General features: G+C 41.0%; 1 protein-coding gene across 4 annotated transcripts in view; it reads left to right on the top strand.

Moving 5' to 3' along the window:
- Positions 1-300: 300 nt before the first annotated feature.
- LOC102225790 (E3 ubiquitin-protein ligase RNF220-like) overlaps positions 301-14,543 on the top strand; it is a 34,406-nt gene continuing 20,163 nt past the window's right edge. For all 4 annotated transcript variants that reach the window (XM_023339320.1, XM_023339318.1, XM_023339319.1 and 1 more), the window contains exons 1-2: positions 301-376; positions 1,458-2,057. In XM_023339320.1, the coding sequence (XP_023195088.1) occupies positions 1,478-2,057 (580 nt within the window). In that variant the 5' untranslated portion in view covers positions 301-376; positions 1,458-1,477. The remainder of the gene's footprint in view (positions 377-1,457; positions 2,058-14,543) is intronic.

Below are 14,543 nucleotides of genomic sequence, written 5' to 3'. Positions count from 1 at the left end.
GGGTGATTGTCACACGGAGCGCAAAGACCAAGAGAGACAGAGAGCGACCCGCAGCCAGTCCACTCAGCGCTGCCTTCATCCCGCACAGACAGACACACGCAGCAGCTGCACGGCTCTGAGCCGCGCACATCTCAGCTCTTCACGGAGAAAAACACGCAAACATCTGGAGGAGTACAGAGAAAGCCCACTCTGCATTGCCACGCTGTTCTTTTTCCTGTTTCTTTTATATGTATATTTTTTTATAGTGCTTGTGGAGAAAGTGCCGCGTCTCTGAACAAAAAAAAAAAAAAAAAAAAAAAAAAAAAAGGAAAGTTGAAAGCACTCAGAGGGGAAGAAGTGAAGCCGAACCAAGCCGCGCTTTGGGAACTTCATCACGGTAAGTGCCGACGCACTGATGGGTCATGATCACACGACTGATTACAGCTTCATTTGGTTTAATTGCCTTAATTGGTGATTTGATTGTCACGTTTTCTGTTCTGGCGGCTGGTTTCCGAGTTAAGCAGTGCGCTGTCGCTGCTGAAGGAAACTTTTTTGTTGCTTTGGAAGATATTAATGGAAAAAAGGAGAAATTACTGGAGAAAAAAGGACTTCTGTAATTATTTTAGCCCTTTTATTTGTAAAGAGACATTACAAATGTAACATATTTGCACAATATATGAGAAGGTTTTATGAAAAAAATTACGCTGTTTGAGAAACTTTTATTCTCCCAGGAACAAAAGACAAAACTGTCTAACTCAAGTAAAGAAAAGCATAAATGTATTTTTAAATTGCATTTAATTCACAAATTAGTGGTTTTTAAGTCGTTGATGATTTTTAAACACTTACGTGTATATTGTACACAACCTTATACAACTTTATGTTTTTCTAATGTAAGCAGCTTACAGTTATTTGATTTGGAACAAATACCTTTTGGAAAACATTTTACTATCAGACTTATAATTTCTTAAAACGTCCTAGATTGATTAAAATGTACAAATTTTACTAAAAACATAGATAACACATTTTAGAAATTACTTTATCCCCTCAGATCTCACTTTTTGGTTAACATTTGCAGGCTCTCTGTGTGTGTTTTATTGGCAATTTATTTGGTCATAATTATTTACAGACTTTGCAGGCCTTGTCCAGTCCACTTTTTTTTTTATTGGAATTAAATTGAAAAGCTGTGATTATAAAAAAAAACACCTCTAAAACTGTAGTGAAGCAGTTTCACATAAAACTGAATTAATCAAACTGTTTGGTTACAGGCCAAAACAAACTAAAGAAAGGGTTTATAAAAATAAATAAATAAATAAATAAAAATAAAAGCTTATATCCCTGTTAGAGAGTTTAGTTTGTTGAAATGTTGTGTTTTTGTTGTTGTGGATTAAATTATGTTCCCAGATGAACTGAAAGATTACTTACAACCTCTTGGGTGAGTGATCTTCTGACAACCTGCCTTCTCCCGCTCTTTGCCTCAGAACCGCCAGCAGGGAGGTGAATGGATCTCCACCGCCCCTTCAAGATGGACAGCCCCTCCTATCTGCCGACTCCCCTGGCCTCCCCGGCCCTCATGGTCCTGGCCTCCACAGCAGAAGCCGGCAGAGACGCCTCCGTCCCCTGCCAGGCACCCCGGCCTTTCGGGGTCCCGGTCTCTGTGGAAAAGGACCTCCACCTCTCCTTTCCTTCACCCTCCTACACCTTCACCTCCATGTACCAGCGTCAGGCTCCCATGTCGGGCACCTTCCCGTCCCGGGACTTCCCAACGTCTCTGCTCCACCTGCACCCTCAGTTCACCCCTCCAAACCTGGACTGCTCTACCTTGGGCATGCTCAACCACAGTGGGCTGGGGGCTTTCCGGCCTTTCGCCTCCCCACAAGAGGAGAGGGAATCTGGGGGCTACCAGTCAGCCTTCACCCCCGCCAAGAGGCTGAAGGGCTGCTTCCCGGAAGTGGAGGGGAAGGAGTTTGACTTTGGGCCCCTGAAAGCTGGGGAGGAGGCAGGGAGGAAGTTGTTCTCCATGTCCGGCCTGCTGTCTGACGGCGAGGCTTCATCCAGCCCGGAGGAGCGCAAAGAGCACAGTGAGTAGACACACTCAACTTAGAGGAAGAAAAACATCTGATACATGCTTTTGTCTGTGTAACTCAGACACTGACACTCAACTCATGTCTTTACCACTGAGAATAGAGCTGGTTATGATCCTAACCATCATGCTCCCCATGACCTGACATGAACACATCCTCCACAGCTGCATCCGAGAGAATATTGTCTAATTAGGCGGCTGTTTACTCGGCCCATCTCTGGCCGACTTCGACACAAATAGATTGAACAGTGACACTCGTTCAGTTTAGTGATCATTAGCCACATATGACCATTAGGCCTATTGGAAGTCTGGCTTTTCTGCACAAATATACGGTAGTACATGCAGGGCTGACACGGGAGGAGTGAGAGCGGGAGCGAGTGACACCCTGTCAGAGATAACGAGGTGGCAGAGACAGAGAGGAAGGGATGGAGGAGGAGAGAGAGAAACAGAGAGATAGAGACGCACGATGTGCTTCAGCCCGAGCTTCCCTACCAACGACAACCCTCAACTCAATACGGTCGCCCACACCAGCCGTCTGATTTGTTGACAAATGAGTGGGAGAGGTGTCAGTCAGCGTGGTGCACAGGGGAGAGACGCTCCTCATTACTCCCGGGGATAATTGCCCAACGACGCGGGGGCACAACTCTCGCCTCAGAGGGATGACGGGAAGGGAGTGAGTCAGTGGAGGCGATGCTAGGCATGATGGGAAATCAAACCCCCTTCAGCGGCGGCCGCCGAAGGGAGCGCCTGACAGATGAAAGGGACAAGACGGAGCTGAGAGAGAAGGAGAGAGAGCACCCCAAAAGGCTCGGGAGATCAGAGGGGGACACCATCGAAAATAATGACAATAAGAAGAAGTGAGGAGAGGGGAAAAAGGGATTGGGGGAGGGGGGTTGCGTTTGCGCTCTCACACACTCCACCTAAAGAAAACTTTCATCCCACACATAAAGGCTGGTAGCAGGGATGAGTTGTCTTAAGAAAAGTTTGGATTGTGTGTGTGTCACTTTGCATATGTGCATGTCTTTGTTGAAAGTTGCTGATTTTTGTCGCCGGCTGGTGGTTGAGTGACGGGGGCCGGGGAGGCGGAGTGGCAGCGGGGAATCTCAATATGGAATTTTAATAAGGCCAGGAAAAGAAAAGATGCCAGCCAGCCAGCCGAGCCGGCACGCTGGTGTGAGAGGTGTGTCTGGTAAAAAAAAAAAAAAAAAAAGAGTTTGCTACACTGAGCTCATGCATGCGTGCCCAACCACCTGATTTCGGGAGCCTCATTTGGGGGGAATGTTGACAAGGACAAAAGTCAGGGTGAAGGAGAACAAGGAGCATTGCTCCTACAAATAAATGAAAAAAAAAATCAGGAGTAAAAAAAAGAGGATTCATGCACATTGGAAGCTGCTTTTCCAGCTTTATCCAATTAGATTGGAGCTCAGGCAAACTAAGAGCTTTAATGCAATTGAGCTCCCTGCACTTTTCTAAGGCTGACATACACTTGTTCCTCTTGACTGGGCGACAGACAGTCACTTCAGGAGCAAAAGTCTTAAGTGTTAAGCTTGAAATCTTCTTTGAGTGCAAGAGTTTCGCCTCCTCAGACACAGCAGCAACAATACATCTTCAAATACAAACTGAACCACAAACTTAGTCCAAAAGAAACATTTAACTCATATAAACTTTACTTAATCTGTGAAATTGTTGTTTTTGTGAAGTTTTTACATTTTGTTAGAGAATGCACCGATCAGGCTATTGCTGGTTGAGACCAATTTCAGTTTTTTACTGACAATACTAATTTTGAGTGATTATGATTTTTTCATTTTTATTCTAAGTACCCAGATTGGAATTTATATCACAAGGGATTACAGGTCCTCTAAACATTCATGTCTTCATTTTCTACTGAATGGATGTTTTGATAACACGTATTTTATGTTTCTAAAGAAAAACAACAAACAATATCACTCTTAATAGTTTTAAATTATCGGATAAGTAAATAATAAATAACCAATATGCAACTATCTAAAATTATAATGTTAAAAACTCAAACCAGATCTTTCACCTCAAGCACATTAAGCTTAACAGCAAGGTGTAAGCATCCTCTTCCTTGTTTCCATGTTATTTCAGTGACTCCATTACACAGTCACATTTAGGTCTACAACATTTTGAATATTTATTTTTGTATGGAAGAAGTAATTTATAGAAACAATACATGGTATAGAAGAAACAAAAGGACAAAAATTATTTAACTATAAGTCTATAATGTTTAGCATTCTTAAAGGAAACTTGTTTGCGCAAAAAACCAACACTGGTTCTTGCTCAGGAACCTGGATCCTGCACTTACACTGAATCATTACAAAATTATCCATATTTATGCATCAAAATGGGTTCTTTTTTAATTTATTTTTTATTATTTCATTTATTTAAACAAGTAAAACCTCATTGAGATCTAGATCTCAATTTCAAGAGGGACCTTGGCGAACCTGGGCAAGTGAAAAAATGAAAAAATCTGATTTTTGAGTATTTAATTGGCCAGTCTCTGGACAGATGAACAAGTAAAAATGAGCCAATTCTATGATAGATTGATGGGTGTATCTCTATTTTTTTGTGTGAGGAATATATCAAATAGAGCTGTAGAAATTAAAGTTAGAACAGATGTAGGGTTGAGATTTTAGAGTTCACCAGTATTTCCAGTGGATAAAACTATATCAAATAATAACTTTGCAGCAAGCTCTCTTAAATTAACCAGTTGTCCTTCTGCAGCTGATCCAGAACGCTGCTGCTGGCATTCTCACTAAAACCAAGAAAATATAGCTCATCATCCCAGGTCTACAATCCTTACACGATAGCTCAGACTTTAAAACATTTTTGTTTGTTTATAAATCACTGAATGAACACATTACAGACCTGTCGTTCCAGACCTCACAGGTCTTCTGGTTCTGATCTGCTCCGCATCCCCAGAACCAGAACCAAACATGGAGAAGCGGCATTCAGTTTTTATGCTCCCTAAATTCCAGAAAACTGCCAAACAGCTGAAACACTGAGTTCCTTTAAAGAAAGGCTAACATCCCATTTATTTAGAGTAGCATTTGAACAAAAACAGCTGGAACATTGATTGATATATCTGATGCGTGTTTGATGATGATTCTTTTTATGATGGCATTTGACAAAATATGTTTGTTGCCTGTTTCATGGTTGGTTGCTGTGTTGTTTTGATCATGTGAAGCACTTTGAACTGCCTTGTCTCTGAAATGTGCTATAGAAATAAACTTGCCTTGATCTGACTTGACTACATTCAGAGATCAGACCTTGTTTCATAATTTTATTCTGTTTCCAGTTTATGAAGAAACATGCAGGATTTTTTTCCAGTTCACAGCAGTGTGTAGATATTTGACCATGTTTAGTATTTTCTCCCACACTTCCCTGTCAGTCTAGACAACAAGCAGGTACATGACACTTCCTCCCGCCCACCTTGTGTGCCATCGCCAGTGGCTGTCTCTTCCTGTCCATTTGGGGTCTTTCTTCTGTCGACATTCCCCATCCCTGACTCCCCTGTCCTCTGTTTTTATCAGGGAAGGGTCCGGGATGCTCAGTGTGCTCTGACAGCTGTTCAAACAGCCATGCTCACTTTCAAAGGGCAGATGTCTCCACTGGAGCGAATCATGCTTATTTTCCTCGGGGAGATGCTTTTTCCGCCGCAGGCCTGAGCTGGAATGAAAATGTTCCTTTTAACAGAAACATGAGTTAGGAAGCTTGGGGAGCCGAGTGGCAAAAAAGACGCCACGGCCACAGACTGTTCCAATGAGTGTGTGTATGTGTGTGTCAGCAACTCACAGCGGAGGCAAAGCTAAGTGTGATCTGCGATAACTGGACCCAGATGTGCGAGAGCCACTTTTTGTTGTAAAATAGAACCTAAACGTCCAGTCGGTTGAAGCGGCTAACAAATACAAGATTTACAAGCACTGTTTTCACACAGACCAGCATTGCACAGATACGAGTGGACATTGTTAGCATAAATAAGCACATACTTAATAAAACTACAAAACGTGGAAGGAAATTCTTTACTTTACACATCACAGCCTTCTGCACATTTGAAGAAATTTACTTTCCTACTCAACCCAATTAAGAAAAACAAACACTTTTATTAGACGATTGCAGCTATTAAATGCTATGACCACTGGAGAACAGAACAGAATAACAAGACCTTGTTTCACAGTCAGTTGAGTTTTGTTTGTGTTCTTATCTTGCATGTGGTTTAACAGACCAGCTGAAGGACACATGGATTTTTTTCTTTTTTTTGCTGCCATATGCATAATTATTTCTCCTGTGTATTGCTTCTTGAAATCTGAAAAACAACGTGGTAGTACTATTATTATGATTATGACTTTGCATTTACCTGTCAGGCAGAGTTGTTGCAGCTATCTTTTCCTGAGGGTGAGAAATCTCTGAGACACACACCTGGTTTTCACCTTACTGAAAGTAAAATCCTGCAGGAAGTTCATAGCAGGGAAACAATTAGGCATGACTGCTCAGTCTGCAAGTGTTCTCCATGGTCAGTTATTCATGGGTTGTTGGTGAAGGAGTGCAGCTTCCCTACAGAATCAATATTGCACGTATTCATGTTAGATTAGCCTCATGGATTATCTCCACTGTGAGGTTTGATGGGCGAGATCTGGTTATAAGCACAGCTTACCTCTGTTATTTAATGTCTGAATTTAAATGTATTGCAAAATGTTGCTGCATATAAAATTTTTATCATAGAAAATAGTGTTGCTATGAAATATTGTCAATTACACACAAAGCCTTGCAAAATATTTATCTTGAACTTTTTCCACATTTTCTGACTTGACAAACACAGACCTCTATTCACTTCATGATTGACTCAGTAGTCCATAACGGTGAACTATTTTCAAAGACAATTTGAAAGTACGGCACACACATGAATTCAGCTCCTTTTAATCTGATGTAAAATTTAGTGCAGCAATTGATTTCAGTAGTTGCCTAATTAGTAAATTGTATCCACCTTTGTGCAATTTAATGCCTTTGTTAATGCTTCTGTTTCTTGTCTGCACAAATCTGGCCTAATTGTAAAAGGCAGAAATTTGGGTCTCTACTGTGGACTTACAGTACATGTGATATATCCCGTACCCCAAAGATTTGCAGCTGTAGAAAAGGAGGTTAAGTAGAAATGCCCACTATGTGTTGTTCTCTCATATACAATTCCAGTAAAACTTGTCCCACTAGTGTTTGTCACATGACAAAATGTGGAAATGCTCTAGTGGTGTTTGTGCGTCTGCAAGGTTATTTTTGCAAATCTTATTGTAGCAGAAGTATTCTGTAGGAATCCCCTCACGCACAGTCTGCACCTTGTGTGCTGATTTGTTAACAGGGCGCTGCGTTCTGTGTGAGGCTGCTGTTGACTGCTGGTATTGACCAGGGCTTCCTGTTGAAAGACACAGTGTTTACATCCCCCTAGCAGACCACAAGAGATCAATAGCAACCACTCAATGCTCATGCATACACATATAGTATCTGCAGCTTGCTATTATTATCACTGTGCATGCTCTTACCAGGCCGACTCACATATGCTCTCCATGCATCCGTGCATTACAGTCACCTTCAACATATGCAAATGTCAGGTTATTTAATTGTCCTTTTACCTTAGGGGTTCCAACTAATTCAGTTTGCACTTTCATGGAAAATCTTGGCGAGTTAAATAATAATAATAAAAAAAACAAAAAAAAGACCCCAGAATGTAATGAAGATATGCCTTTTTTTACTGGACAGATGTTTCTGCAGCTTGTAAATCTGCATCATCTGCAGCCAGCTCTTTCTCTGACCACACTGATCGTGTCCGTCTCGATTGTAGGCACTCAGGGAGGAAAGCATCGCGGTTGTAATGATGGTTGTTTTTGATCTGTGAGCATGCCGTGGTTGACTGTTCCCCCTCCTGTTGTGACGGTAGTTTGTTCTTCTAATGTTCTCCCAAGTAAAAGAGGCTTTTATCCTGGCAGGAGGGGAAAGCCCTCTCAGCTTTTTGCCTCCTTCCCTGTGTCTTCTTAGGGATGGAAAAAAGGGAAAACACAGGATTTTCTTCTGGCACTTAGATTTATAGGTTTATTGTATGCTCTGTTTGTGTGTGTTTCTCCTATTCATTTAAAAAAGCAGGATCACACTGCTTGTCGATGAAAGACTAATCTTTTATAATTCTTGCGGGTTTTTTTTGAACTTGCATTGGAGAAAATGTGCCTATTTAGTAAACTGAGAGGTAAACTGTTTGTGATCAGCACCTGTTAGATGGTTGATGCATCGTTCCGACTATACAGCTAATTTTAAAAGTGCTGCCTGGGCCTCCATCTTCACATGTGCAGAGATATTTGGAGCTCAAGCATGAACAAGGAGATGGGGAAAAAGGAAGAGAAAGAGGGCTGTAATGAGTGCAGAACCCTGGGGTTGTTAAAACAACAGTCTTGACTCATCGGAGGCCATCTTTCCTTCTATCTTACTTTCCTTCTTTCCATTTGCTTCCCTCTGCATTTCTCTCTGTGCACCTGATCGACCTGCATCATCGCTGCCTCTGATCTCACATCAAAGGCATCGTGTGTGTGCATAGGAAAAAAGCTCAACCTAAAGGCGGTATTTCTGTAGATTTCATCCCATTTTTTTTTAGAAGTAACACACACACACACACGCACGCACACACACGCACACACACACACACACACACACACACACACACACACACACACACACACACACACACACACACACACACACACACACACACACACACACACACACACACACACACACATCCTCCGCCTTGTCCCCGGAGCCTAACAAATCAGTCAGGCAGATACAGAGGGCAGGAAGGCCACATTCTGGGGTTAAACACATGCCGCTGAGGAACAGCGCCGACAGACAGCGAGACCACACCAATTCTGCATGCTTGGGTGGAAACCAGAGACCTACATATCTAATATATGGCACAGAGTATGAGTGCAATGTTTTGTATATGCCTACTGTCAAACATAGACCTCATTACAGGATGTCAGTTGTGCTTGTTGTGGATCTCCCTGCTGTGTTGGAGCTTAACAACAGCCAATGCACTGAGAACATGCCAGGCGTGAGGGTGTCGCAGCACAGATACACGACTTTCTGACATCATTTGGTGGCTTGATGAGCAGGACTGACAGCCCTTGTTGATTGTCAAATGTGCCATTTTTTCCTCTTCTTTTTTCCAAAGTGATTTGAGTTAGAGAAAGACATCTTGAGGGAGTTGCAGAATGGATTTGTTACAGACAGGCAAACGTTTACACTATTGTGAGCAGACATATATAACTGTCATTTTAAACCCTGACACAGAGAACTGTGCTTTTCCTCTGAATGAATGCAACAGTATGGATTGGAGAGGTTGTTAGCAGGATGTAGAGTAAAGGTTTTGTCATTTATGCCCTCCATCACTATTGCATATCTGTCTTGAGTTTCAATAACCATGGAAGCTACTCTGCTTCAAGTAAATAACACTCCAGAAGTGCCTTTTGATGCATTTGACACAGTAGAGCACACTATTTGTTCAGTAGCTGAATAAGAGTGGCATGGATTACTTTAGACATGTCAGAAAATTGTGTGCATGAACCAGACATACTCAAAAGTCATTTTCTCTGAGTCCAAAATCAAGACTGAAGACTTTAATGACTGAAATAAACTTCTTTACACAAAATGCATGATGATGGACTCATCTCAGTAAGCTGAATGCTTGAAGTAGCTGCCATGGCATGTGACTGATTAACATATCTAATACACTTTTGAACCCTTCTGGCACCAGCAGACTCTAAGGTGTATCAGACTTTAATCTGACGATAATTAGGTGAAGAAAAAAAAAAAACAAAACACATCAAAGTAACCCGCAAAGCAGTACACTGAAAATGTTAATTTTACACCCTTCTTCCAAATACACATACTCTATAAACAAAATGGTGGCTCATCATTAGTGACATCCACTTAAATGCAAAGCATATTCTTAGATACATTAACATATCTTTGATAGCTTTCATCTAAAAACGTATTTATATTAATAAGCTTTCAACAAATTCTGCAACATAACATTAAAATGATTCAACACATGTTACAGTTCAGATATGTTAGTGAGCACAGCATCCGGATTTCTAGCAGTGCCATCCCAAAGACCCACTGATCAATTGAGTCTCTTCAAGTGGAGCTTAAATGTATTGGTGTGCTTCGATCACCTTTTGGGCACCTCTGCCTTAAAGGTCAAAGTTTACCAGGCTTGACCCCCTCACCCTGATGTGTCAGGGTGTAAACACTCCCCCAATTCTCTTCAGAGAATAGTACTGGGCCTGAGCCATAAATCACAGCTCTGATAATTGGTAGGAAAACAGCAGTTCAGCACTATATAACCTTTTACGTGTCGTCTCAACTCTTTATTATTGTGCTAATGAGTGGCGGTGGATCATGGTCACAGGCGCAATTTGAGAGGATGGCGGAAGGAGTTCAGAACTGTAAAAATCAAGCTACCTGCTACCAATACATCTGCACAGTTGCAAAGCAGATGCTGACGTAGAAACCATAAGCGTTGGAAGTTCGGTGCAGAGGACTGTGAAGACAGGAAAGGCAGTGAGGCTGAAGTATATATGCGTGTATGGAAGCATTCCTTCACACAACCATGCATATGCAAACAGTCAAGCACAAACATAGTGAGTAGCTGGCTCAGCAGTGTCCATTACAGGCTGCCATTAGTATGGAGATTGTGCTAATTGTCCCCCATAGACCACACAGGCGGTGCTTGACGGGGCGACTGTAGCTCTACGGGCCTGAAGAGTCAGAAGAGACTCTTTAAACATCCCATTGTCTTGGTCGTGACCCTTATTAGTGCAATTACTAATCAATCACTGAATAATTAGGATGCATGATGTGGGTGTTTTCAGTAAAGATTGTGCTATTTTAGCCTATTGCCCTACTACATAAACTCATGTTCAGAAAGTTTTCACCTTGTCTGGAATTAACAGTTCAGAGAAAATACATTTCAGTCGTGTTTGTTGAAAAACATGTAATATTTGTTTGGACTCTCATAAAGACTTTCTCTGTTTTTCAGGATTAACTCTAAATGTGAAGTGCTTTTTTTTTTACACACACTGTCTTGGTTTTCATACCTTGTGTTTTGCTCATGTCTGGACGCATTCTGCTCTGGGTGGGCCGGTTTATGCCCCTGCAGGCTTGGAGAGCACCCAGTTTCTTTAGTAGCAACTCAAAAGCTCCTGATCAGTCAAGTAGAGGAGATTGAACTGTGAGCAGCGCCTCTGTGACCCCGCTGAGTGAGAACACAGGGAGGAAGATCTATACCCGCTGGCGCTGCCACTGGACTCTTTGTTCTCCTGTGTTTGCTGACAGGAGGGGGGATCAGAGGGGTGTATCGACAGGGGGCTCGCAGCGCACTGCTCTCACCACGGCTACAGCGCTGTGTGTAAGTGATATATTTGGGCACACACCCAGAAGTTTGCAGCCGTGTTTCTGCCCCATGTAGGAGGCACAAGATTGGAAGCAACATGATTTGTAGTTTCTAGTTTTCAAGTCTAATTTGTCTTCTTCTGAATGGTGTCAGTGTGTGTGATGGTGGGATACATCACTCAGCACACAGGGATGTTGTGGCCTTTAGCCACAGAAGACAACATGAATAAAACTGTATTTACTGCTCACTTTTGTTCTTAGCAGGCTGTAAATACTGCTGTGCAATAAATTTCAGTAGTACAACATGTCGGAGGCCTAATGGAGAGGTGAAAAGCATCTGGTTATGCAGATAAGACGGTGTTCTACAAATATTTGTACATTCAGATCCACTTTGTTTAAAAAGGACAGTGTAATTTGTTTTATTTAGTTCCTCTGCTCTTTTGGGGGGGAGAGGGAGGTGTTGATGATAATGCATGATTTTGACTTCACCATTTTATTGTTTTATTTTATTATAAAAGTTGGAGTTGGGAACAATCTGTGGGTCTCAAGACGAGTTTGAGATCTTGAATTTACCTCCAAAATTTATTTAATTGTGTATTTTATCAAAATTGTTACAATAATTTCAAAACAGTAGACATAAATGCATAAAACACTAAAATGACAAATTTTATACTTGATTTAACTCGTCACAATTTTTATTATTAATGCATTAATTACTGTGTCTTCTTGTCAGACTATCATAGATCAGGTTTCTAAGCTAAATCTGGTTTTTAAACTGACCCTAGTTTAGCTGTCAAACACCATTGAAACTCATTGAAAGTTATTTAAATTTTGTACAAACAGAATGAGGCTTTCTAAGATCACAAACTGTGATTGAGAAATCTGTATTTAACATACGGTATTCCAGCAAATATCTAACAACTCTAAGTGACTTAGATTTTGAAGTAAAGTCTAGATATCATTAAAAAAAGTTAAATTAAAATTTACTATTTAACCATCGGACCATTTGACCATACATGCTCCTCAGGTTTCTTGACATGTAGATGATAAAACCCCAGATCTGTAGTTTTTTAATCTACTTGAATGTCCAAAATGTTTGGGAACCTTGGAATTTTGAACTGGAATAAGTGAGACAAATGAAAACATTACAAGCAGGAGTGCACGAAATTTGCAGGCGTATTAAACAAAGCATGTGGTCCATAAATCCATAAAAATTTCATATACACTGCATTAAGTTATCATCCAAAGTGCTTATCTTGATGTCCTTGCTTCTTTCGATTGCTCACGGTTTTGTGTGTGTGTGTGCGTGTGTGTGCACTTGTTTTGTTTAAGATAAGCTGTTCAATCATTGTATCCTCTCATCGTTTGAAGATAAAATCCATAGTCATCTGACCACTATTTCTTGTTTATCCAGGCAGACACAATACCATTCTTTAGGAAGTGTGACTAACCCAAACACAGGTGTATCAAGCTGCACCAGGTGCTTGCGGTTCACCAAAACCAGCAGCAGTCAACAGAGCCTTTCTGACAGTATCAGATGTTATCTTGAAGATTATCTGTAATAATGGGACGGATGAGGAGAGGTGGTGTCTGAATCCCCAAATGACTTCTCACTGAGGGTCTACTCACATGTTACCACCAAGGTCCCATGTGGGGCCCCTTCTTATTACAAATCAAGCAGATTGTGTTGGGGAACACAACGATTTAGATATGCTTTGAAGTCATGCTGGCTCTTAGTCTCTCCCTGATCCTAATGGTTGAGCTTTCTGCTGCTCACCTTCACAGCACAAAGTGCATGAGGGACAGGTGTGTGAGAGGAAAGCAGGTTGGTGTATTTTCTCTGCAGAAAGGATAATATGTCAAACCAGAATAGGAGGGTGGGGGGAGGGGATAATTCTGTTTTTACTGCCCTCAGGATTTCATTTTTGTTAGAACACTAGATCTTTGCTAAAATGGACCATTGTTGATATTAAAATTATTTTAGATTTGTAGCAAAAAAAAAAGAAAACAATTCCATTCTTTGTGTAATTCATATGTTATTTGTGTCCTGCTGTACGTCATCTTTTCCTGTGCATCCTTACAGGTAAACACCTACTGTATGTACCTATTGAAGTCAGGAAATGAGATGCATAGGAAGTGCACTGGGACCAGTTTCGACAAGTGCATCTTTTAAAAACTACTTTAATCTTCTACAACAGCTGTAATGTAACTTCTTAAAATCATCTGGAAAACCTGTCTTAATTTTCAGAGCATGCCTCACCTACTTGATAGCAGGAGCAAGAATGTGGTTTGACCTTTAAAATGCACTGCAGGTGGGTGTCTTCAGAGTAAAATATTATTTGGTGGTTTCAGTCTGTGTCTATTTGACAGGTTGAATTCCTTCTTCTAAAATCTGATTTACTAAATAGAAATGGTAAATTCTTCTGTATCAATTAGTCTTGGCAGAAGTAAACTCTTGAACCTGTTTGTCCAGGCGTTAGTGATAGCCTGATTTATTTTGTATTAACCACTAATTGACAGACAGAGAAAATGGGGAAAAGAAAATGAGAAATGTGATGAGGAGAAGTGGGAATAATAAGCACCAAGGAGAAACAGAAACAGAGAACTAATGTAAACAAATCCTAGGTAAGGCAATGCTGATCTGTATTTGGATGTCAATCTATGTTTTTTAAAAATTATTATTATTTAGTCTTTTATCTGTTTGATAACTATCTGAGACTCAGTTAATATCTGAAATCTATACATTACAGAAAAAAATCTAAAAAATAGAAAAAGACGTGGACAGCCTGAGATCCCATAGAGTATGACAGACTTCTGTATATTATTTCAGTGCAGGTTGATGCCATCAGGATGAACGACAGGTCAACACATTGTTGTCCTTGACTTTGTGAGCCTGTGTGACATTGCTGATTCTGACAGACAGCAGTCTCTGGGTGGTATTTTGATGTACAGGATGTGAGCTTAGAGCTGAAAGAGGAAGGAGAAAACAAGAATACAAAGTTAAATTACCTTTGCTTAAGTGTTCAAACCAGAA

The sequence above is a fragment of the Xiphophorus maculatus genome, chromosome 9 (assembly GCF_002775205.1).
Source record: "Xiphophorus maculatus strain JP 163 A chromosome 9, X_maculatus-5.0-male, whole genome shotgun sequence".
NCBI lineage: Eukaryota > Metazoa > Chordata > Actinopteri > Cyprinodontiformes > Poeciliidae > Xiphophorus > Xiphophorus maculatus.
The sequence above is the reverse complement of the archived record's forward strand: the minus strand, read 5'-3'. Positions and strand labels throughout refer to the sequence as shown.